Below are 24,994 nucleotides of genomic sequence, written 5' to 3'. Positions count from 1 at the left end.
GAATCCACCTTTTGCAAAACCTGCTGCCTTGTCATTTTAAGCTGCTGGTGTTTCTTAACATTGCCAATAATGAAGAGGAAAAAATCCACCATTGAACTGGGTTGTCCTGCAGAATGTGATGCATCCAATATGGGTTACAATGCCATCTAGTGGGTGTCTCAACCATTGCCTCCCCACTGGGGTTGCAGTTTCTCCTCAGAACTTCTCAAAACACTTTGAAAAAATTAGGATTAAGTCCGTCTGCCTGTTTCGTATCCAAACTATGATGACCCAGTGCCTGCTATTGCACTCAAATGTTCTTCAAGCCTACAGTGGCAAGGGGCAGAACGCTTTAATGCATTTCATTTTGACATACAAATTGTTGCGGCTATCGCTTGGGAGAGGGAAAGTGTATATATTGGGGGGGGGAGAACAACTCAAATTGGATGTAAAGAGAGGCCTGTACAAAGGCACAGATAGGATATCAAGTTTTTTCCAATGTTGAAAAAACAGCATTTCTAGAAAACCGTGCACATGAGGATGCTGAGATCGGGTTAAGTGCCAGCCATTAATTATTATTAAATTACAGTTATAATTAATTTTATATAGCACCATCAGTGTACATGATGCATTACACAGTGAAATACTGAGATTAAGATCCTGAACTGCTGATGCATGAGAAGTGCCAGATCCCATTCCAGAGAGGGCTGCTGTTCTGTCAAGAATCCGGCCAGAAGGCTATTCTGGTACAATTGGGTAATGCTGAGATGCAGGGGGAACTGCACTTTCTGAACCCCCTTATTTCAATGGCACCATGAAAGGCAAAACTATGGGCATCCAGCCTGGATGATTGGCTCTTATCAATGCTAAATTCAGCCCCACCACTTGCCCACCCACCTCACTCAATACGTAGCTTTCTAAAACCCAAAGCATTCTTGCTTATCTGTTGCACTTCCTCAACTGAGGTCCCACCCCATCTTCCATTCAGCGCTAGACATTTCCTGCCTGAAGAGGATCTTCCATTCAGCGCTAGGCATTTCCTGCCTGAAGAGGATCCCAAATCTATTCCCCTATTGGCCATACTGCCTGGCCAATGACTCTTGTCTTCATTTACACCTCTCCACAGTGAAGGATGACACTTCCCCGTCGCAACACGGAGCAGGCCCTGTTCCTCTTCCTTTTTGGTCTAGGGTACTCTCTTGCTGCTAAAGGCTTGCTTTAATCCTCATAACATCCTTCTAGCAGTTGGAGGGTTTTTGAAAAAGGCTTGCTGACCTAGTATTCCTTATTTTGGTCAGCCATCTCCCATCTGGAACTCCTTCCCGCTTGGCTTTTGCATCCCATCTTAGCCGAATGTTCCTCCCCTGACCTGCTAAAGCATTCCCTGAAATCACAGCAGCTCAGCCAATGGGGTGAGGGGTGTGGCTTGTAAGCAATAGTCTAACATTTTGTATATAAAACAGCCCTGCCTAGAATGGGCTGAGGCAACTTTACCAATATGTAAGCTCATAGATAAACAGCATTGGCCATGTACCCATCTAAAATGTTTTGTCACAAGACTGTTATAAAAGAGAAAAGAGTTTCCTTTTTTAAAAACGAAGAAGAAGAAGAAAGAGAATAGCAGAAAGGTGAAAGAAAAGCTGACAGAAACCTTTTGGGTAATATGTGTCGAATATAGGCCCCAAAATCCTCTTCCACACCAAGAGTCCAGGGAATATTTGCAGTACCAAATATTTGCAGAAAGGAAATTAGACCCCATAATTTCTAATTGTCCAGTTGTAGTAAGGAAGCTTATGGAACCTGAGGGAATCTTTTCTTCCCATTTGAACAGAAGAACAGAGAGGTTGGGCTGAAGGCTGGTATTCCATCATTTTGATTGTGGGTCGAAGTCCTATGTTGCGCCTTTTCTAAGCGGAACGAAACAAAAATAGCAGCAATAGGAAACATCTTTTGTATGTGCGTGTGGTGAGATGTCGAGAGTACAAACAGCGTCGATTTCCATGAAAACAACTTTTTCCCATTTTCGAGGATGGTCAGTGGAAGCACCTTTCATAATAGAGTCCTCTCCCCTTAAGCTCGTTAAAAGGCCAGTTTCTTAGGTACTTCCCAAGAGAATTCGCTTCTCCCAAAGTGGCCGTAACAGGCGGTCCTCTGATAGATGGGCTTCTTCAAATCCAGATCCCTGGTTTATTCAAAGAGAGAAAGAAGAAGTCATTAAGTACAGCTGGGTAATGGGCGCGCTAATTTTCCCCGCATGGAACAGAGGCTGCCCAAAATACCAGAGACGCGTAATAGGTAATAGCAGCTGCAAATAACAGCTGTTTTAAAAGCCTAGGATGCCTATTTAGTGAGCTACTGGCCACATATGTGTTGGGCAGAGCAGCTGCCATGGATATGGCGTAAATGTGTGTGTGCCTGTTCACACACACACACAGAGAGAGTTCCCCCCTTTCTCTCTGGTTACATTAGCATCTGTTTATTTTCTGTTATGTATCCTAGATACACCTAGTGTCATTCACTTCATGGCCCATTCTGGCTTTGTTGAAGGAACTGGGCCTCTGTAAAGAGGGGCCGTGGCTGACAGGAGCGGGCCAGCAGCAAATCACACAAAGTAAGTGGAGTAAAGTCTAGAAAAACCAGGATCCGCACAGGAGTGTCCAGGCCTAATAAGCACAGCAACTCATCTCTAGTAAGTCTTGCCCCTGTGAAACAGCTGCTGAGACTGAAGGTCCCTGCCTTCCCACGCCTATCTTAAGTTCTTTCCCAAGCAATCTGAGACTGTGCTGGCATGCCTGCCTTTGCTCCTCCCACTTCACACCCCTCCTGGTCCTGGGAGACCAGCAGGGAGGGGAGCTTGTCACAGCAGGAGGAGGAGACATCCATGCCTCTTCGCCAGGCAGACTCAGCGCACTAAGCCCTGTTACCTCTTCAGCTTCTGACACCTCCTCCCAGTCTCTCCCCTCTGACTACCCATCACCAATCCCTGGACTCTGAGCCTTCTTCCCTTGAGGGCTCCGCAGATGGTGCCTACTTTCACTCCTCTACATCCAGCCAGTCTATGACAGTAGCCGAGTGGTAGACAACATGCCTTATGTTCAATTCCCTGCATCTCCAGCTAGGGATGAGAAGGACTCCTGCCTGAAGCACCTGAAAGCCCTGCCAGTCAGCAATGGCAATACTGGGATTCTCTAACATCTGAAGCCAGGTCTCCCTTTCCTGGCTGGAAGAACTGTACAACCTGCAGCAGACCTTTCAAAGAAGAAAGAGCCTAGAACAGTGCTTCCCAAACTTGGGTCTCCAGCTGTTTTTGGACTACAACTCCCATCATCCCTAGCCAGCAGGACCAGTGGTCAGGGGATGATGGGAATTGTAGTGCAAGAGCAGCTGGAGACCCAAGCTTGGGAAACATGGACCTAGAGCCTTCCCAGGCAGCAAATCTAAGGTCCCATTTGCATCATACATTTAAAGCAGGTATCATACCACTTTAAACAGCCACGGCTTCCCCCAAGGAATCTTGGGAACTGTAGTTTGTTAAGGGTGCTCTGAGTTGCAAGGAGACCCCTGTTCTCCTCCCAGAACTACAGTTCATCCCATGAACCGCCCGGAGATCTTGTGATGATGGCCATATATAAATAAAATAAAAAATTCTCAGTCAAGCCCTGCTCCCAGGGAACTCCGGGAATTGTAGCGCTGCAAGTAACAACTCCCAGCATCCTTAGCGAACTACAGCTACCAAGGTGCTTTGGAGAAGCCATGACTGCTTAAAATGTTATGATACTGCCTTGGACTGCATAACTCATTTGTTGTCTTGCTGCTGTTCTTTGGGTGTGCAACTCTGAGCCCATTAAGAGCAGCAGCGGAACCCTCATAAATAAGGAGAACGAGATCTCCACTGGAATGTTGCACTATCCTGGAACAGGATTTAGTTGGAAGCACCAGAGTGAAGAAAGCTGATACACCTGAGAAACTGCATTTGCTACAGTGGTGCCTCGCAAGACGAAAAGAATCCGTTCCGCGAGTCTCTTCGTCTTGCGGTTTTTTCGTCTTGCGAAGCAAGCCCATTAGCGGCTTAGCGGATTAGTGCTATTAGCGGCTTAGCGGGCTTAGCAGATCAGCTGATAAGCGGCTTAGCGGATCAGCTGATAAGCGGCTTAGCGGATCAGCTGTTAAGCGGCTTAGCGGATCAGCTGTTAAGCGGCTTAGCGGATCAGCTGTTAAGCGGCTTAGCGGATCAGCTGTTAAGCGGCTTAGCGGCTTGGGAAAAAGGGGAGGGAGGAAAAAAACCCGCAGGAACTCGCAAGACATTTTCGTCTTGCGAAGCAAGCCCATAGGAAATTCGTTTTGCGAAGCACCTCCAAAACGGAAAACCCTTTCGTCTAGCGGGTTTTCCGTCTTGCGAGGCATTCGTCTTGCGGGGCACCACTGTATTTTGCTTTCTCAGCGTTTGAAATTCAATATTCAATACTTCTGGTTGCTTTATATCTTCAGTGTGGCGGGGGGCTGCAGTAAATTTGTTCCTTCGACAGGGAAAGCCCCTCGTAAAAGTGCTTACTTCACGATAGCGCCTGGCCGGAGGTCGAAATTCTGGTGTACAATGTTTAGCAGCTCTTGTTCGGGCTTTGTGGAGGTACCATACGTGAACAGTGAGATGGAGAGTGGCTCAGCCACACCAATGGCATAGGCAACCTATGGATGAATAGAAACAACAATTAGACCTCTTTATGTGTATGTGGCAATTGTGGGCTGAAGAAATGGGCGAAGACTTGTTTGGAGAAATCCATTCCTGCGAAGGCACAACATTTGGTGGTGACAGACTTACGCATATAAAACATAAAACTGCATCAGTTGTGTAGAGCAGTGTTTCCCGGCTGTTGGACCCCAGCTGTTGGTGGACTACAACCCCCATCATCCCAGACCCCTGGTCCTGCTAGCTAAGGATAATGGGAGCTGCCGTAGTAAAACAACAACAGCCGAGGAGCCATGTTTGAGAAACACTGGTGTGCAGGGCGCTTGCGTCTGGTTTTAAAAGCTGAAGCAAAGCAGGGCCTCCAGTGGTGCTGTGACAGAAGGGCTTTGGTGGAGAAATGCAGCAGGACCACACTGTAGAGCAGTGAACCATCTGATGAGTGGATTGCCTGTGAGAGCATTAAGCCCAGAGCAAGCCCACCCTAAGGGCACTGGAAGAAAGGCTACAAGTCAACAGCAGAGCCTCTGCTAAACAGGCAGAGGCTCCTGGGTTCAATCACCAGCATCTCTTGGTAGGGCTGGGAAAGATTCCTACCTGAAATTCCCCGAGAGTCACTGCCAATCAGTGTAGGTGCTACTAAGCTAGACGGACTAATTGCTTGACTTGGTGTAAGGCAACTTCCTACGTTCCATTAAGTCCAGACTCTAAACGGCGTTTCTCCAACCTGGGTCCCCGGCTATTGTTGGACTACAACTCCCATCATCCCTGAGCACTAGTTCTCCTAACTAGGGAAGATGGGAGTTGTAGTCCAGCAAGAGCTGGAGACTCAAATTGGAGGGGAGCTGAACCTCAAGAATGCAGTGCTGAACTTCTCTATACAGTCATTTCTCGGGATGAATACGCTTCGGGTTAGGCAAATTTGGGTTGTGCTCAGCCGCGACCCGAAAGTAAAAGAGCATGTTACTTCCGGGTTTCGCTGTGTGCGCATGCACAGACCGTCAAAAAGACATCACACACATGCGCAGAAGTGCCAAAACGTGACCCGCAGACACGGGTTACGTTCGCTTCGGGATGCGAACAGGGCTCCGGAATGGATCCCGTTCGCATCCCAAGGTACCACTGTAGAATTGTTTCAAAGACTGCTAAGATAACTGTTACATTCTCTGTGCTTAAAAGAATTCAGGTAAGAAAAGGAATTCAGGTAAGTAGAGGGCTAGAGGGGCTACCAACCTGCCTCTGCATACAGCCAATTCTTATATACTGAACCTATCAGAAACAACTGCCTCACTGATATCCTTAATATAGCAGTTCCCCACAGGAAGCCACGTCTCTCAAGCAGGAAGTAGCTGTTGCAGGGCTACAACTACCCCCAGAAACAGCAGCCACACACTTTGCTTCCGCCCTCTGCCTGATAACGTTTCACCGTGATACAGTGCAGATTGTACTTCAGACCCTGCAGCAGGAGGAATGGAGGAGGAGGAGGAGGAGGAGGAAATGCTGATGGCTTCAGCAGCAGGCAGCCACGAATCTGCCACAACACTTCATTTCCACTGACGGCTGCTAGGTGAGAAAAGGGCGGAAGAGGACAAAACCAGAACTTACCTGGACCAAGACACGGCGGCAAAGCCCAGCTTTCACCAAGGATTTGGCAACCCACCGGGCTGCGTATGCTGCTGACCGATCCACCTTTGTGTAGTCTTTGCCCGAAAAAGCCCCACCCCCATGGGCTCCCCATCCGCCATAAGTATCCACAATGATCTTCCGTCCAGTAACTCCAGCGTCCCCCTGCAATATTGCAATGGCAAGCGTCACTTCTAAATCTTAATGAGATGGAAAAGCGGCAAATGCTACAAAATGGAAAACAACAACAACAACCTATCAAGAAGCCTCGGAAGAAGATGTCCCAGAAAACTGCCACATATTTCCTCTCTTTAGCCCTGTGTTTCTCAAACTCGGGTCCCCAGCTGTTGTTGGACAACAATTCCCATCATCCTTGACCACTGGTCCTGCTAGCTAGGGATGATGGGAGTTATAGTTCAACAACAGCAGGGGAACCCAAGTTTGAGAAACACTTCATCTTAGGACTTAAGCTCCTGCCTACTACGGTGAACTAGGCAAAGGAACCCCTGACCATTAGGTCCAGTTGTGGCCGACTCTGAGGTTGCGGCGCTCATCTCACTTTACTGGCCGAGGGAACCGGCATACAGCTTCTGGGTCATGTGGCCAGCATGACTAAGCCGATTCTGGCGAACCAGAGCAGCACACGGAAACGCCCTTTACCTTCCCGCGGTACCTATTTATCTACTTGCACTTTGACGTGCTTTCGAACTGCTAGGTTGGCAGGAGGAACTATGTGTAGCCCTAAGTAAATATATGTGAAAATAAATGATATAAAATAATTGCAGGTTTACGCTGTATATTTATCCTTAAAAGCACCCTCAGAATTCTCCGCAACACACAAGGGTCCCATGGCAGACATGCAAGTTTTTCTCAATGGCTAAGACAATGCGAAACGGTACTCTGAGATTAGAAAGCTTGAAAACCACTGTGATGGAGGGAAAATTATATTTGTTTTCTTTTGGGCATGTACCTTTTGAGGGTATGCCTCCCGATTTGATTTGGGGGGGGAAAGTACCAGTCATAACATAAACATGCATTTCAGAAGAACCTAAGAGGAGCAATAATAGATTTCCTCATATCTACCCACATATTAGTGAACACCTACTTACCTGCGGTCCTCCAATAACAAACCGGCCACTGGGCTGAAGATGGTAGACTGTATTGTCATCTAAATATCTGGGTGGAACCACAGTCTTGATGACATGTTCCTGGAGGGCCTTGCGCATGGCATCCAGAGAGATGCTCTCGTCGTGCTGCACTGAGATGACAATAGTATGGACACGCACTGGGATGACGACGCCATCTTTCTGGACGTACTGAACTGTGATCTGGGAGCAAAGGAAGCAATTGTCAACTGTAGGGTGGTGGCGAGAGAAAAAGCACACCCCAAAACTGGCAAACCAACCCCAAAACAACAACTGTGCCCCCATTTGGGGCTTGGCCCAACTCTGAATGGCTTCCCTACAAAAAAAATGGACAACTCTGCTTGCACCAAGGGGTCTCTGCCCATTGGGGGACAACATCCTCTTCCCACAGCAGCACCCCCATAGCCCAGCCCATACCATTCAAGAGGGTCCCCAAGTCCGCCAGAGAGGCTTTTAGAGAAGTCTGCTGGGTAAAGGAGGGAACTTCATTCCATTTACAGATCTCGCGTTCCTCCAACCCATGGTTCTCACAGAAGAGCAAGAATCACTTCCAAAAGCATAACATGCACAGGCCTCCCGATGCCAAAGAATGGTCAAATGGATAGGCCCTAGTTATGAGCAGAAGAGAAATAATCTGGCCTAAACCTATGAAAGTACCTGGGTTTTGGAGTCCGGCCTAAGCCAAGGGAGGACCCCGTTGCGCCTCAGCTCGGCCATTTTGGCATTCAGTTTGTGAGCAAGCATGATGGTCAGGGGCATACATTCTTCCGTTTCGTCGGTGGCATAGCCAAACATCAGGCCCTGCAGTGGGAAAGGAGCCATTATTTTCCATCAGCAAAAAGAAGACAACAACAAGGACTACTTTTCATGTATTAACATCTTTAGAATTCACTTCACAAGATTCTTTCTCCCTTTTCATTCTAGAATCAGCTTCCTCTTTCCTCCTTGATACAGCTCCTCCCTTTAGTGTTTCATTTTTATAAATGCTATTTTGTATTCCCTCAAGTGGTAGGGAGTCCTGAGGAAGCATTTTACATGTTCTCTTTCATAATCCTGGTGCAAGGTGCAAATCAACCCCCAGCTGCTTACTGGCTCTTTTCACCAAGATTAATACTTCTGGCGGATATAAAGATGGATTATTATTTTTTTATGTTCTCGCAATGATTACCTGGTCCCCAGCGCCAACCTCTTCTTCCGACCTGTGCAGATGCACGCCCTGGGCAATATCGGGCGACTGTTGCTCCAATGCAACAAGAACGTTACAAGTCTTGTAGTCAAAGCCTGCGGAAGAGAAATGGAAGACGTGAATTGCCTTTCTTTTCCATCCTTCAAAGTCATGTCCCACAGGACCGCTGGAAATGTTTTTACTAGGTTGCAAACATCCTTCCCCAGCAGGGCTGACAGGTTCTAGTTCTACGGAGGGTGTGGCCTTCCAGGAAGGGAAGACTAAAGAATGTTCAGAAGGAGCAGTGTTAAAAATGGTGGTATTTCATTCCATTTTTTTAAAAAAAAGTTTTTATTGGTTTTACAAATACAAAGTACAAATAAACAAAGAATAAGGAAAATATCTCCAAATCTCAGGACTTCCCCCATCCCCTTCATGGGGTCTTGTTTTAAATATCTATACTACTGCATATTCATCCCTAATCCAATTTTTATATCAAACCATATTATCCATGTTAATTTTTACACTACAAGTGAAATCAAAACCCTGCTTTTGTTTCCATCTGCTTACAGTGGTCTCCTAAATAACTTATAAGGGACGCGAGTGGCGCTGTGGTTTAAACCACAGAGCCTAGGGCTTGCTGGTCGGAAGGTCGACAGTTCAAATCCCCACGACGGGGTGAGCTCCCGTTGCTCGGTCCCTGCTCCTGCCAACCTAGCAGTTCAAAAGCACATCAAAGTGCAAGTAGATAAATAGGTACTGCTCTGGTGGGAAGGTAAATGGTATTTCCGTGCACTGCTCTGGTTTGCCAGAAGTGGCTTAGTCATTCTGGCCACATGACCCAGAAGCTGTCTGCGGACAAACACCGGCTTCCTCAGCCAGTAAAGCGAGATGAGCGCCACAACCCCAGAGTCATTCACGACTGGACCTAATGGTCAGGGGTCCTTTACCTTTAAGTAACTTATACATTTCCCTCATTCTTTTATAAAGTTTTTATCCTCTTGGTTTCTGAGTTTTCCAGTCAGTTTTGCCATCTCGGCATAGTCCATCCGCTAGGTTTGCCAAACGCAGAGAGGTTGTTTAATAGGTTCGCTAATTGGGGGATTACCCAGCCAAGGAGAATCATCAAAGTTCCATGCCTTGAGATCTCTAAGACTGAGCTGGATCAAAAACATCAGAGTCATTTTATGTAGTACTGCAGACAGCATATACTGGAGACTAGGGTCTGAGGAGAGAGGTGAGGGAAGACAGCAGAGAGAGTTCTGGTCCTCTCACCGGCACAGCCAATTGGCTGTAAAAGATTTAGGCCCCTAAGGTCCACTTGTGGGTGCGGCAGAAATATGATGCCCCCATCACATCTCATTTCGCTCTTGCAGAGTACAATGAGGCCAAATCTCTGCTACAAATTTCATGGGACCTTCACAATTGCTCTCCTGGCTTTAAACAAAAAGCAAAAGAACCACACCCCAAAATTCAGCCTTGGGGAACTGCCAACTCATTAAGAGCAGTAGAAGTTGTGGGGGTGGCGCTTAACACCGACCAATGTAGGATGCTGTCTTATACTGTCACATCGTTGGTCCTGGGCGGCTTCTTCTCCCCATCTCATCAGCTCAAAACTAAACAGCAGCCTTCTTTGGGTATCAGCTTTTTTAAAAAACAACAACATGGGGAATCAATCACAAATCCCCTGGATAAGAGATAATTTGATCCTTAAGGAGCAAGTTCTGCTACATGAGAGCAGCCATGCAGATTGCAGAAACCCTCTTCATATATTAAAATGTTGGATGTTTTTATCATTAGAGCGACCTGCAGTGCTGTTAAAAACTCTGAAGCTTGCTTTCCCTTCATTAGTGGGACCAAAGAGAGCAGCGTTTCAAAAATGATACCAACGGGTGCGGCAAGGATATTTTACGAAGTACAGTGGTACCTCGGGTTACATATGCTTCAGGTTACATACGCTTCAGGTTACAGACTCTGCTAACCCAGAAATAGTGCTTCAGGTTAAAAACTTTGCTTCAGGATAAGAACAGAAATCGGGCTCCAGTAGCGCGGCGGCAGCAGGAGGCCCCATTAGCTAAAGTGGTGCTTCAGGTTAAGAACAGTTTCAGGTTAAGTACGGACCTCCGGAACGAATTAAGTACTTAACCCGAGGTACCACTGTACAAAAGGGCAGCCCCCTCCCCAATTTGTTCTGAAACTCCAGCCGGGGAACAAACGGTCAAGTTTCCCTTTTTCTTAGCTGCTTTCTCATCAACTGTCCCCCTACAAGGTATAGTTTTTCCTCTTAAGATAAATGTTCTTTTACTAAGCGCAGGGCTACTAAGGTTTAATGTGTGCCCATGCATTCTTTTCCAGGAATGAGAAACTGAGCGTCTGCGTTCCTGGCATGCAGAATGGCAGCAGAGCTGTCCATGAGTAAGCAACCCAGCGTGCCAGATGAGCTGACAGGCCTGGGTTCTTCAGTCAAGAGAAGATCTGGCTACAACACGTCCCCTTTGGACACTTGAAACTCAGCCATGTCCCCAGCCACACTACTGCACCCCTTCATGAGGCAGAGAGATGCCCCGGCCAGCTGCTTGGGGAATGAAGCCTTTCCAAGGCAGCTGATTGGCAGCATCTGTGGGGAATGCTCACAAGCAGATCTTCTGCCTGGGAGGCCCATCATTCCGCGCACACCCTGTAAGGGATACTGCTGCCGATTTGTACATTGCAGCCAACATCCCAGGGAAGCAAGCTCTTCCTAAATCACAGAATTGAAGAGTTGTTGTTTAGTCATTTAGTCGTGTCCGACTCTTTGTGACCCCATGCACTCCTGTCTTCCACTGCCTCCCGCAGTTTGGTCAAACTCATGCTGGTAGCTTCGAGAACACTGTCCAACCATCTGGTCCTCTGTTGTCCCCTTCTCCTTGTGTCCTCCATCTTTCCCAGCATCAGGGTCTTTTCCTCATGAGGTGGCCAAAGTATTGGAGCCTCAGCTTCACGAACTGTCCTTCCAGTGAGCACTCAGGGCTGATTTCCTTAAGAATGGAGAGGTTTGATCTTCTTGCAGTCCATCGGACTCTCAAGAGTCTCCTCCAGCACCAAGAGTCATTTAGTCCAACCCCCTGCAATGCAGGGAATCTTTTGTCCAATGTGGGATTCAAACCCACGACCCTGAAATTAAGAGTCTCATCCTCTACTAACTGAGCTATCCCAGCCAGTGGGGTTTAGTGGTTAGAGTGTTGGACTGATATCTGGGAGACCACAGTTTAAATTCCCACGACTCCAAATCTTGCTGGGTGACCTTGGGCCAGTCGCTGCCTCTCGGCCTAATCTACTCCACAAAGTTGCTATGGGGATTAAAGGAGGAGAGGGAGAACCTTGTATGCCACCCTGAGCTCCTGCAAGAAAAGGGTGGGAAATAACTGGAATAAATAAATTAATGCCTTACTCATGCAGTATTTCATCCTTCCCACTTCAATTTCAGTGGGAGTCTCATTTGTTTCCTTAAGAAGCTACTCTCTTGCATGTGACCAAAGCACCAAACTGACCATATAAAACAGAGATGCTAGTGGTTTAAATGAATTACTATAATAAATAATTTCTGGGTGTGAACCCTGCCAGCTCAATCCAGGGTAATGACTAGTTCAAACATACCCCCATGCTCAAAACAAACAAACACAGAGGTCCACATTTGGGGCTTAAGGCACTTTCCTGTAGGTGCCTGTGTATTCTGGGCTTTGCTGCTCTATTGGTGCCCTGTTCATTTCAGATTTACAGTGGTACCCCAGGTTAAGAACTTAACTCTTTCTGGAGGTCTGTTCTTAACCTGAAACTGTTCTTAACCTGAAGCACCACTTTAGCTAATGCGGCTTCCTGCTGCCGCTGCGCCGCCGCTGCACGATTTCTGTTCTCATCCTGAAGCAAAGTTCTTAACCTGAGGTAATATTTCTGGGTTAGCGGAATCTGTAACCTGAAGTGTATGTAACCCAAGGTACAACTGTACATTGTTTCATCTTTGCTTTGTTTCCATGCATGCATTCTGATGCACTGGGAACAAGCCATGGGCAAAATGACATACAATGTTAAATGTGTGGTTGGCACCCAAAATGCCAACTGTGCGTTTATTTCTCCCCCTCCCCTGCATAATAACCTTTAAGTGTTCACACTTCGCACATGGAACTCACTTCCAAGTAAACTATGGCAATCCTCCACATCAGCTATATTTAGGCAACAGGTAAAAACTGAGAATAACATTGCCAGCTGCACACCTCCTGATGAATTGCACCACATGAGTTGATGTAAAAATATAATCTTGGCCTCAGTAAAAAGTCTTAAAGCCTGTTTAAGGCCTGATAGCTTTGTGGGCTCAGGAAGTCAAGTATGCCATGAATAGCAGGAATGCTACAAAGTGGCCCAGTGCAAAGGACACCCACGACTTCAACCCTGAGATAACCTTTAACCTCCCAGTAAATAGTTTTTCCTGTTCCTTATTAAAGGAGCTGGGAACTTGTCTCCTGGTGGCAGCTAAGCAATCCACAGCACCAATTGCATCAGTCTCTTCCTTGTCCTGGCTAAGCAGGCAAGCAGAGAGGGACTAGTTCTACAGCCTTTTGGCTGAGCAGTGACCCAGCATCATTCCATTGTTTTATCACCAACCTTTAGCTGAATCATCATAGCCTATGTTCATAATTGTGTCTCGGACAATCTGCTGGTAATCCACCACCGCTCTGGATGTGATCTCCCCGCAGAGCAGCACCATCCCTGTTTTGCACACACTCTCTACGGGGGAAGGAAAAACAAGTGGGAAACTCTGTTAGGTTGGCTCGAATATTCATTTACAGTAAGCATGTTATGTACTCTTGGGTACCTATCACTATCTAGTGTGTATACAGTCTTACCTTGGTTCTCAAACACCTTGCAACTCGAAAATTTTGGCTCCCAAACGCCGCAAACCCAGAAGTGAGTGTTCCGGTTTGTGGACATTTTTGGGAAGATGAACGTCCAATGTGGCTTCTGATTGAGTGCAGTAAGCTCCTGCAGCCAATTAGAAGCTGCACCTTGGTTTTTGAACGTTTTCAGAAGTCGAACGGACTTCCAGAACAGATTCCGTTCGAGAACCAAGGTACAACTGTATACACACTGAGAATAACTTGCTTCCCATTTTGCACCTGCTCATCATACTGCAGTGACTTGCCCCTCTCATGAGATTGTTCCAGGGACCGAAGGCAGATAGGGATACAGTGGTACCTCGGTTTTCGAGCATCTCAGAAGCCAAACATTTTGGTTTTTGGACGCCGAAAACCTGGAAGTAAGTGCTTCCGTTTTCAAACGCGCCTCAGAAGTCGAACAGCTTCCGCTGTGTGTTTTTCAATTTTCCCCACTGACTTAGCTAACTGCCCTTTGTGCCTCGGTTGTCAAACATTTTGGAAGTCAAACGGTCTTCCGGAATGGATTGCGTTCAACAACCAAGGTACCACTGTACAACTCATTCAATAGTAATTAGACCAGTATCACCCAGCAAAAAACAAAGCAACAGATACGCTCCCCAAACTTTCTATTTACCCAAGGGGGTAGACAAAGCCTCTCAAGTGAGAACCTCATTGTTCATCATTCAGCCTTTATTGGCATAATTTAAACAACAAAAACCAAAGTGAGAACTTAAAAGTCATAGGGGTAGAAATGAAAGCAAAATTGGGTGTGAGGAACCTCATTTTCTGGCCCCACCCCAAAATGATTTCTTTGTAGAGATCAATTTTTATATGCATGGTTGCCAGTTCCTGGGTTCCATCTTTGTCACACTGCAGGGTGTGGATTTTGCAGGCATCCCTTGAGTTCTGTTGTGAGAACAGCAAGCCAGATACAATCTGGGAAACAGTTTGGAGGGGCAACACAAAACCTCCCCCCTGCTTTTGACACTTCTGCTAGTGGTCCTTGCAATATATGGGTTCTCCACGCCACCTATCACAATTATGTTAGGCTGGTAAGTGCAGAGCAGCCATCATTTCAGACACGGTCTCTTACCACAAGCAACCTTGGCGTTCGGATCTTGCCTCAGGTGGGCATCGAGCACGGCATCGCTGATCTGATCACATATCTTATCTGAAAGAGATCAGTTGGGCAATTGAGAGAAGAAACCAGAAACATGTGCTACTTTCGACACATGGGATTGACAAGCGGAAAGTTTTGTTTAGATACTCTGCATTTTATGGCTCTATCATATGCATGTTGCCTGCCCCAACTAAGAAAAATTCAACAAATTGAATCCATTAAAAAGCCACGCTGTGTGCTACAATTTGCCCCCCAAAAGCTACTAATCATAGGCCTGTTATAGAGCATACAGAGATGGTGAACAACCCAATTCTCATTTTGCATCTTTTCATAATATTGAGACGAGCTACCCTGCCCATGAGATTGTCCCAGCTCTTAGGCTTTGAAGGAACAAAGACAGATTGGAGTAGAATTCAGTTCCACCGGTGACCAGACCAGTGCGGCCGAGACAAAAATGAAACAAGATACAGAGGGAATATGCCTGCGAAGATCAGATACTGCTAAGCCCACAGCTGCCGGCAGAGCAAGTCTCAAATGAATTCCGCCACCACCATCCCAGACTGAGATCCTCTAGTCCTCCCAATTCACAGTGGGAAGTCATCTGAAGTTTGCAGGGGAAGAGTAAAGTGAGCAGGGATGGGAAACCTCTGGTCTTCCAGGTGTTGCTGGACTCGAACTCCCTGACCGTTGGGTCATGTTGCCTGGGGCTGGTGGCAGTTGGAGTCCAAGAACATCTAGAGGGCCAGATTCCCCATTCTTGGCGCAGAGCTCACTTACCCTAAAGGACCTGTTTCTGAGGTTGCACCAAGAAGTCTCAGGAACCTCAGCCCAGCAAAGCAGAAGGAAATGTGGCTCGAGAAAGCCGGCCCCTTGCCTCTCAGAAAAAGAGGCCAACAGGTCTTCTGCTCCATTTCCCTGGACCCTAAACGGGAAGACATCCACTGTGTTGGTGGGCAGCCAAGCTTGGTGAGTGGAGCATTTGTCTTGCAGCTGGGCTACGTGCAGCTTTTAAGGCTTAAACAACGTCAGTCTTTCGACTCTGGGAAGGGCCCATAGATTAGCGGTGGAGCGCATACGAACGGTCCCATGCTCAATCTCCAGGGAGGCCTAGGAAGGACCTCTGCCTGGTTCTCTGGAGAGCCTCTGCCAGTGGTCTGGCTTGGTATAAAGCAAGACCTTCACACATATAAGATTTTAAAGTTTTTTAAAACAACTGCTAGTCACAAAGGCTCAAGAAGTGCCCCATCTTTCCCAGTAATGTTATATAATGAATTGAAAAGGATGTTTAAACTAACATTTGTAATTAAAAACACGCAAACAAAAACACAAAAAAACCAGAAGCCTTTTTCGGGGGGGGGGGGGAATTATAGGGATAGAACTATGTAAACTGTATAGAAACTTATTCATGTATGCTACAGCAGCAAGAATGTTACTTGCCCCAAAGTGGAAAGAAGCAGAAGTCCAAGCAAAGGAAGAATGGATACAAAAGCTTATGGAATATGCAGAAATGGTGAAAGTTACCGGAAGAATAAGAAACCAAGATAACAAACTTTTTATAAAAGTATGGAAATGGTTGTTGACCTTGCCAACAAAGGTCCGTATAGTAAAAGCCATGGTTTTCCCAGTAGTGATGTATGGAAGTGAGAGCTGGACCATAAAGAAGGCTGATCGCCGAAGAATTGATGCTTTTGAATTATGGTGCTGGAGGAGACTCTTGAGAGTCCCACGGACTGCAAGAAGATCAAACCTATCCATTCTTAAGGAAATCAGCCCTGAGTGCTCACTGGAAAGACAGATCCTGAAGCTGAGACTCCAATACTCTGGCCACCTCATGAGAAGAGAAGACTCCCTGGAAAAGACCCTGATGTTGGGAAAGATTGAGGGCACAAGGAGAAGGGGACGACAGAGGACAAGATGGTTGGACACTGTTCTTGAAGCTACAAACATGAGTCTGACCAAACTGCGGGAGGTAGTGGAAGACAGGAGTGCCTGGCGTGCTCTGGTCCATGGGGTCACGAAGACTCGGACACGACTATACAACAACAGTGGAAATGGTTTATGGAATATTTGCAGAAAAAATGTAAACAGGTAAGAACATTGGCAGGATTATTGTAATAACCTGCAGTTTTATATCTTTAAAGTAGATGAATAAATTAGCAATTAAGTTAATCTGGAAATGCAGAAGATATTAAAAATAAACTTAAGGAACTGCAGAAAGATGGTGAAAGGAAGTCAAGCTTTGAAATGTAAAAATGATTGTAAAATTAGTGAAATGTATGAATATGAAAAGCATAGATAAAAAAAAAGAGAGAGAAGTGCCTCCTCTTTCTGCTCTGTCGCCAACCTGGGACACCAGATATTCATCAACATATTGTAGAGGGTGTTACATGAGAGGGTTGGCCAATATTAACTGACTAGCAACTTCTCAGAATCCTGACTTCATAGCTGGAAACAGGGAACACTTACTGCGTGATACCCCAGCTTGGATCACAGTACGAGCATGCTGCTTGCTACTGGACTGATTAATTCTAAACATGACAATATCTGAATTAACCTGGGCTAACACAATGCTCCTTTAATATTTTTATTATCATTGTTAATTAATTAAATTTCTATACTGTCATTCATCTGAGGATCACAGAGTGGTTTACAATATAAAAACACAAGAATACAGTGGTACCTCAGTTTACAAACTTAATCCGTTCCTGAAGTCAGTTCTTATACCGAATCCATTCTTAAACCGAGGCGCACTTTCCCTAATGAGGCCTCCTGCCGCCAGTGCCCTTCCACTGTTTGGTTTCTGTTTGTAGACTGAGGTAAAGTTCGCAAACCTGGACAGTACTTCCGGTTTTGCGGAGTTTGTAAACCGAATAGTTCGTAAACAGGGCTGTTCGTAAACCGAGGTACCCCACGATCGACCAGTGGGTCGCGATCAACCTGCTGGACATGCCTGATCTACAAAATCAACAGACCTGCTAAGGGGACCAGAAAGGAAGCTAGCTAGAAGGTAGGGTGTAAACTTCCACTGGAGAAGAAGCTCTAGACTTGCCGGGGGGGGGGGGGGACAGAAGCGGAATTTGATATTTTGATAACAGCAAATCCATGTGCATCAGAAAAAAGCCAGATTGGATCATGTTGAAAAAGAGACACTCAGCAGTGTGTGGGCAAGCAGGCCATAGGCGCCGACTCCATGGGGCTTGAGGGGGCCCGAGCCCCCTCAAAAATTCGTTTGGGGGGGCTCCGCCCCCCCCATAATCTCCGGCGCCCCTCCAGCAGAGCGCCATCGCCGCCCCTCCCCCAGCCCAAAATGCACAGGGAGGGGCGGGCTGCATGCCTCCTGCCCTCCCTCCCGAGCAAAAGCTCCACCCAATTTCCTTTGGAGCTGATTAATAGGCGCAGCACGCTCTCCCCTATTCGCTCACGAGGAGGCGGCGCCACTTTATTTGCATATTCATGAGCTTATTTATTATTCATGAGCTTTCCCGGGCCCCCCCAATATTTTTTATAAGTCCGCGTCCCTGAAGCAGGCTGGCAGGCAAGCTGGCAGAGGGGTAGGTACAAGGAGTCTCTGCCCCATCAGTGGCATCAAAGTCCTTGGTGGTGTAGCTAAAACTCTTTGGGTGTGTTTCTCGGATCAGTTCTGTACAGAAAGACAAAGGCTGTGATCTTAACCCTGCCTATCTGGGAGGAAGCCCCAGTGAATTAAACAGGAGTTGTTTCTGAGCAGACGTGGTTTAGGACTGCACTTTACATAGCCTTTCAGACATTTTGTGCCCATGTCTGGTTAACATCAGTGTGGCAAGAACGCTTTTGTAATGCATGTGAGCCTTCTGGCCGGTCCAGCTATTACTTTTTGCTGTTCAGGTATGCATGGTGAAGTTCCCCTCCTGGTATGTGCCGGCCATGCTCCAATATCTAAGGAAAAGGCCCAACTGGCAGTGCATTTCCTTAACCAAAGTATGTGCCATGGCGACTTGAGGTGGGGCTTTATCAATCATGGCTCCCTCCTGTTGAATATATGCTTATTGATGCTTGTTGACATCATTTTTCATCACCTATGGAAAAAACATCCGTTCCATTCAGCGCATGAGGGTAAACAAACACTGTGTATTGTTTTGGGATTATACACCGTGCATATTATGATTGTGGTTATTTTGTAGTTTTATTGCCGAAGTTTTTATTATCAGTTGTCCCGTTCCCTGATAACTTTTGTTGAGGGACAGTTAATAAGAATTAAAAATAAGAGTAATATCAATGTGAAGTGTTCAAAGCAAGCGCTGCTTACAGCTTGAACCCTTAGATGTTTCCCGCAGCGGTAAATCTGAAATACTTCTCCTTCCCCCTTTTCATGCCAGTATCCTGACTGTCCTCACCCCAAATAGTGGGGGACAACCCTATTTTAACCTAAAATCCCTACAAGTAGATTAGGGAGAAAGTGACGCACGTAGCAGAGGGCACCCAGTGTGCTTTTGGCTAAAGACCAAAGCACTTGGGATCCGGGAGAACTGTGATTAGACCTTCAGCCCTTTTACTTCCCTTTTAAAACTTCTTGAATTCAGCAATGGACGGCTGACTAGGATAGGGGATATGGGGAGAGGAGTAAATTCCTTTCCTGGTTAAAAATCACTCCCCCTACAAGATGCTAGACTATATCCACATCCTCCTTCAATTCGCTAGCAGCTGCTTTTAATGTTAATTTTAAAAAGCCCAATTTGGCTCTGAACTCTGCTTTCCTCAGCCCGAGTTCAACTAGGGTAGTCAGCTTACAAACTGGCCCTGTCAACTTTGCCTTTAACAGCAATGAGATCTGCATCAGCTAAAGAGGTGATCATGTTCAGCTCCATGCCATGAAGAAGTCCATGTGTGGGTTATGCCTAAGCTCCGCTAAAGGCACAGGAACAAACCAAGCTGGTTTTGCAGTTGCTCTTCCTGGCCAGTTGGCAACCTTACGTCTAAGTGAGCTTCCATCACATTGGCCCACTTAATCTAGAAGCGATCTGAGTGATGATTGCATCAGGCTTTATTTGGATGGACATGAATGCTCGGCCTTTCAGCTTCTAAACGGGTCCATGGCGATAATGAACTTCCCAAAGCCATGTACCACTTCCTCACAGGATTAATGATTAACCAGTGTTTGTACGGTAGGCAGGGATTCTGGAATGGCTGCCAAGTGGGGTGGGGGAAGAGGAGGAGGGGTTAGAGGCCAACCTCTGATTGGCTGGGAGGGCAAGCCACCCCATCTCCAGGGATGGCCAAAAGAAACCAAACAAAAGACAAAAAACCCAGCTGATATCACCAAGGCTAATTGATAATAGACAGGGAGGGGTGCAATTTCAGGACCCTGCAGTGCCATACTAGCTGTATCTTGGGAAAAGAGTTTAGGTGTGGAGAGAGACGGTGATCAATAGCATGGAGAGGGGGAGACCGAGTTGAGGTTGAGAGAACGTTTAGTTTCTCTGCTATTTTGTAATACTTAAGAACTGTGCCTTTTCAAAAGATCCATCTTTAATACTGGACCCCCTTGACCCTCCCCCCTTAAAAGCAATTCTGAGATCCCCGACAGTAGACAACATCACTGTGTTGAACTGTTCCATCCTTAAATCATGAGGAAGGGTCTTGTTCTTTGTTCTTCTCCTTACTCAACTCCTTCAGGACAAGGGAAGCCACCTTCTCGGTGGTGGCCCCAGAGAATGGAAGTCCATCCCTATAGAAACCCACCTGGCATCTCTCTCCCTTTCCTACCGTAGGGGAGGTCAGCAAAGCCATTCTTATTCTAAGTGTGTGTTTGCGGCAACCGTTTTCTCATTCTGCCACTGTATTTCACGATGATCAGTTCATAACATTTGTCATGGCAACTATTCTACAGTTTCGGTTAAATGGACTGAAATGCATGGCATCGTGTTTTTGTTCTAGATTAGGAAAGGAAACTTGGAATATTTTGGATGAAATTCAAACAGACGTTAAACTCTGGAAGGAGGGGCGGTGTGTTTACATTGAAACATTAACAGCACCCGATTTTTTTAAATTTCTTTTTATGTGACAACCTGATATTGTTAGAGCCAAGTGAGATGACACTGACTAGTCATTTGTCCTAGCTGCCATGTTTGTCCAAACTTGCTGTGTGCTTTTCTCTGATGTTGCGTCACTGGGACACATGCGATACACTGCTACAAAAGGGCCTTCCAAGGCTGACACTGCACTTCTCAGAAATCTGTTGCAATAACTAAAACCCCAAACCTGGGTGATTATTTACCTCATCTGACAGCTGTGAAATTTTGCGTAACGAAGCTGTACCCTGGTCCCAAGTGTGGGTAAAACATACTTACTTACCTGAGGAAAGTGATATGGAAAGACTAGGCCACAATTTAGCAAGTAATTAATCAAGAGGATTTAACAGCACATTCCTAAGCATGTCTTCTCAGAAGTCCCTGAGTTCAGTTGGACTTAATCCCAGACATGCATTTAAGAACTGCAGTCTTAATTGTGGCTCACGCTTTGCTGGGTTGCAGTTTGTTTCATCCAGTTTCGCTTTTTCACTATATAATATTGTTCCCCAATTGCACAGACAACCTAAATGTATTCCTCCCCACCCCCAACAAAGGCATGTCTTCACTTCTAGGAACTTTGATCTGGTTTGCTTGCAGAATGGGTCAGTTCATATATCTGGGAGAAGCAAGTGGTAGACATTTTTTCAGTCTTACCCAGGAGAAACTGGACTATCCAGTGGGATGCAAGTCTTTGGTTTGCATCATTCACCTGGTCGCTCACTATCAACCCTCCCCTCCCTTAAGGAAGGCTGATAACCACTAGAGGAAAAGTATACAATTGCACATTCCTTCTGTTGACTGCTGTCTGCTCATTTCTCGTTAAGGAAAACACTGTAGATTTTGCACAACTCTACTTGACTCACACACACCACGGATCAGTGACAGGAGGCCCCAGAGCCAAATCCTGCCCTCTGAGGTGTACTAGCTGGCCCAGATACAGGAGACATGTGTGACAGGTTAAAGGAGGGTAGTCATGGACCTTGCAAAACTGTGGCTATCCAGACACATAGACTGTACAGGGGAATTTGTGTATGTGGGGGACACCAGACACATAACAAACTATCCCGTGTTATTTTATTTGATTATATTGATGGAACTGTGGTTTGCTTCTTTTTATGATGTGTTATTGTTGTGAGTCACACAGAGCTCAGCTTTGTTGTTGGGAAAAGCAGCATACAAATATAAAATAAACTTGTAGCTATTGCATATCCCAAACCAGTGTTACCCAGCTGTTGTTGGACTATAATTCCCATCATCCCCAACCATTGGTCCTGCTAGCTAGGGATGATGGGAGTTGTAGTCCAGCAACAGTTGGAGACCCAGGTTTGGGAAACCCTGTCTTAAACCTACTCTTGCAGCCAAATTATACCTTCTTTGGCTTTCTGGAGCATCAATGTTCTCCCTAGAGCATTACAGTCTTTCATGCACACATCACTCAGGATCTGAAAGGGGGGTGTGACCAGGCGGCCAAATAATCCCATTGAACTCCAGTTATCAGAAGATCCACCGACAATCTTGGAAGCCTCCAAGAATCTAGACAAAGCTTCTTCTTTTTTAAAAAACAACTCATCCTAAACAGTAAACTTTAAATAATCCTGTTTATTTCAGTGGGAGAGAACTGGGCATATGTTTAACTTCCCTATCTAAACATGCTTTAATTTGAGAGTTCAAGGGTTGGACGTACCATTAAGCAGAGAAAGACAGCTTGCGGATTCTAGAGAGGGAACTGGATCTCAAAACAGACCAGTGCACTCTGGCAAAAGGGAACAAAAACCTGGCCTTACAAATAGAAGACTCAAGGTTGGTTGGTTCATACATTTCATAGCCATCACTTATTGACTTACATGTGTGAATGGACCTTCACAAATCTGAGACCACTGATACCACAGAAACCTTTGTCAAGTTTTCTAGTCAGTATGGCCAGCAGTTAGGGATGATGGGGAACTGAAGGGCTACAGGTTCCCCTCCCTTAACGTAAAAGTTCAAATGTCATTCTTAGTGTCTATAAATATAATGTAAGAAACAGGATCAGCCAGCGTCTTGGCATCACTGCCACTTAAGAAAAAAACTGATGGAAGCCTAAGGTGCTGGCAGCCCCATTAACTGGACAAAAAATGTCTCCTCGGTGTTGTGGAGTGGCAGAATTCTCCCGCAGTCGCCAGAGGTTGTTACGTGCCAGATAAGAAGTTGGCACAAGATATCAAATTAATGCATCGAGAGGGGGAGCAAACTCTGCTGCGACCTCTCCCCCATCCAACTGATGCTAATAACTAAACGAGTTCTTCTGTTTTGTTTTAATTCCGCTGACTGTTACATAATCAGAAGGAAAGACCTGAATCATGCTGAAAGATATACAGTGCCAAATACACATCTGAGTACCTCAAACAGCTCTAATGCGCGCGCATGCATGCACACACATACACCGGCCTTGTCCAAAAGATCATTTATCTGTTTGTATTTGCTGCAAGCACGTCGCAAGTCTCAGACTTGCCAAATAAAACAAACTTGAGCTGGAATGTTGGCATAGATAATGTCTATTCCCTTTTCTTTTAAAAAAAGTTTCAATTTGCCTTGCTTTTACAATAATTAAGAAAGAGGTGTGAGGAACCGGTCGCTTTGTGTATAGAGAGGAGGAGGCCGGATAATATGTCCTACCATCATGCCCAGCTGCTATGGGGAATGATTTACAGTTTAATGATATAGCAAGCATGTGGGAGAATTCCACAAGGTCCAATGAAATATCAGATTAATGCAGCCCCCAGCTAAAGGGACCAAGTTCTGTCGGTGTAGGAACATACAGATCTATTTATTTTTAATAGTTACACAGAAGTTTTAACTGGGAGGGTGAATAATTTGGCTTACGAGCTCTTCTGCATAACTCCAAAATATGTACACACGAACCAAGAGGAACAGACCTAATAAAATACACTATCTTAACAATTTTTTTTAAGTGTGTGCACACCCAGCTCTTGTTCTCTGGGCATCTCACTGCAACAGACGCAGACGTTCAGTATTTTAAATCCCATTTATTTCAAACTGGCTGCAGTCCTATGTCCCTTTACTTGGAAGTAGGCTTGGCAGAACTCGCCAGGATTTGCATCCTAGAAAACTGCACAGAATACACTGCGTGCCATTAACACTAGCGAGCCTTTAGAAGCATGCAACTTTGGCTGGATCGTGTCCATCAGTGCCAGATCTGGCGCTATCAAAGCTGTGGCATGGACATTCCTGATGCGATTGTTCTGAAAGGTGCGCGGTCAAATCGCAATACAGAAAGAACTGCAGTGGCTAGCAGTGGTTTTCGAAGCTATGCCCCCTGGGGAATGAATCAGGGTCTGCAATGGCATCCCCGGAGAGGCTGCTTTTACCTCTCACATGAGTCAACAGCAGGTGAAAAGAAGCCCAAAACTTCGGCTGCGTGCATACCATCAATTTAAAGCACGTTTAAAGCACTTCCTCCGCCCCACAGAACGCTGGGAATAGTAGTTTGTTGCGGGTGCTAAGAACTGTAGCTCGGCGTGAACTACAGTTCCCAGATTTTGGGGGGTGAGGGAGAGATACGTTAAATGTGCTTTATAGACACACGCACGCGGTATGCCTCCCCGCCCCCGCGCGCTAAAAAAAATAAAATACTACAGGCAACCTTTCAAAACGAGCTGCAATCCCTGGCGCCAAGTCCTTACCTGGGTGTCCTTCCCCTACCGATTCCGATGTAAACATGAACGTCCCTTCGTCTTCATTCAGTGTGTGGTCGCACAGGCTATCCAGCGTCCCATTCATCATTTTTGCTCTCTTTTCTCCCTCCTTCCTGTTAACGCTTTCCTCTGCGTAGGGAAGAAGAAGAAATCTCCTCGGAAAAGAGCAGCGCAAGAGATCTGACGTTGGCAACCTCTCCCTTGGAAAAAGGCAGCAAGGCTGCGCTTTATTTAAACCGGCGGCTTCGGATTACACCTCCCCGTGCGTAAAGCGCAGGCTCCCCGAGGGCGCGCCGGAGACGCACACGCGACGGAAACGGCGGGTCTCCCCCTGGCTAAAGCTGTCACTCCGCCCGCCTCCAATATATGGAAAAGCGAAAGTGCCTCGGCGATCATGTGAGGAGATCGGGAGAGCCCATTTCCTCGCAGGGGAGAGGGGGAAAGCACGCTCCAAAAAGGAAAAAAAGTGTGCGCGCGCAGGGAAGATCTCTTGCACGGATCAGGAGAATGCCTTTGTCTGCGCCCCCCTGCGGATCTCAGCAGCTCCTAAAAGGGCTGCTCTTTCTCTCTCTCTCTCTCTCTCTCTCTCTCTCTCTCTCTCTCCCCCCCCCCCAATTTTCTTTCGT

General features: G+C 46.3%; 1 protein-coding gene and 1 long non-coding RNA gene across 2 annotated transcripts; both read right to left on the bottom strand.

Moving 5' to 3' along the window:
- Positions 1 to 316: 316 nt before the first annotated feature.
- MAT1A (methionine adenosyltransferase 1A) lies at positions 317 to 24,730 on the bottom strand. Its single transcript, XM_081913760.1, has 10 exons — positions 24,357 to 24,730; positions 14,600 to 14,677; positions 13,235 to 13,357; positions 8,600 to 8,712; positions 8,089 to 8,232; positions 7,396 to 7,614; positions 6,269 to 6,451; positions 4,532 to 4,665; positions 1,063 to 2,161; positions 317 to 1,008 (listed from the first exon to the last, which is right to left on the bottom strand). The coding sequence occupies exons 1-9, from the start codon at positions 24,454 to 24,456 to the stop codon at positions 2,059 to 2,061; spliced, it is 1,197 nt and encodes a 398-aa protein (XP_081769886.1). The 5' UTR covers positions 24,457 to 24,730; the 3' UTR covers positions 317 to 1,008; positions 1,063 to 2,058.
- On the bottom strand, positions 4,672 to 6,262 carry LOC309371228. Its single transcript, XR_014168942.1, has 3 exons — positions 5,784 to 6,262; positions 5,076 to 5,537; positions 4,672 to 5,025 (listed from the first exon to the last, which is right to left on the bottom strand). It is a non-coding gene; the product is annotated as an uncharacterized lncRNA (long non-coding RNA).
- Positions 24,731 to 24,994: the final 264 nt, after the last annotated feature.

This window comes from Podarcis melisellensis (genome assembly GCF_964234715.1).
Source record: "Podarcis melisellensis genome assembly, chromosome: 5".
Lineage (NCBI taxonomy): Eukaryota > Metazoa > Chordata > Lepidosauria > Squamata > Lacertidae > Podarcis > Podarcis melisellensis.
This window is presented reverse-complemented; position numbering and strand designations above follow the sequence as displayed.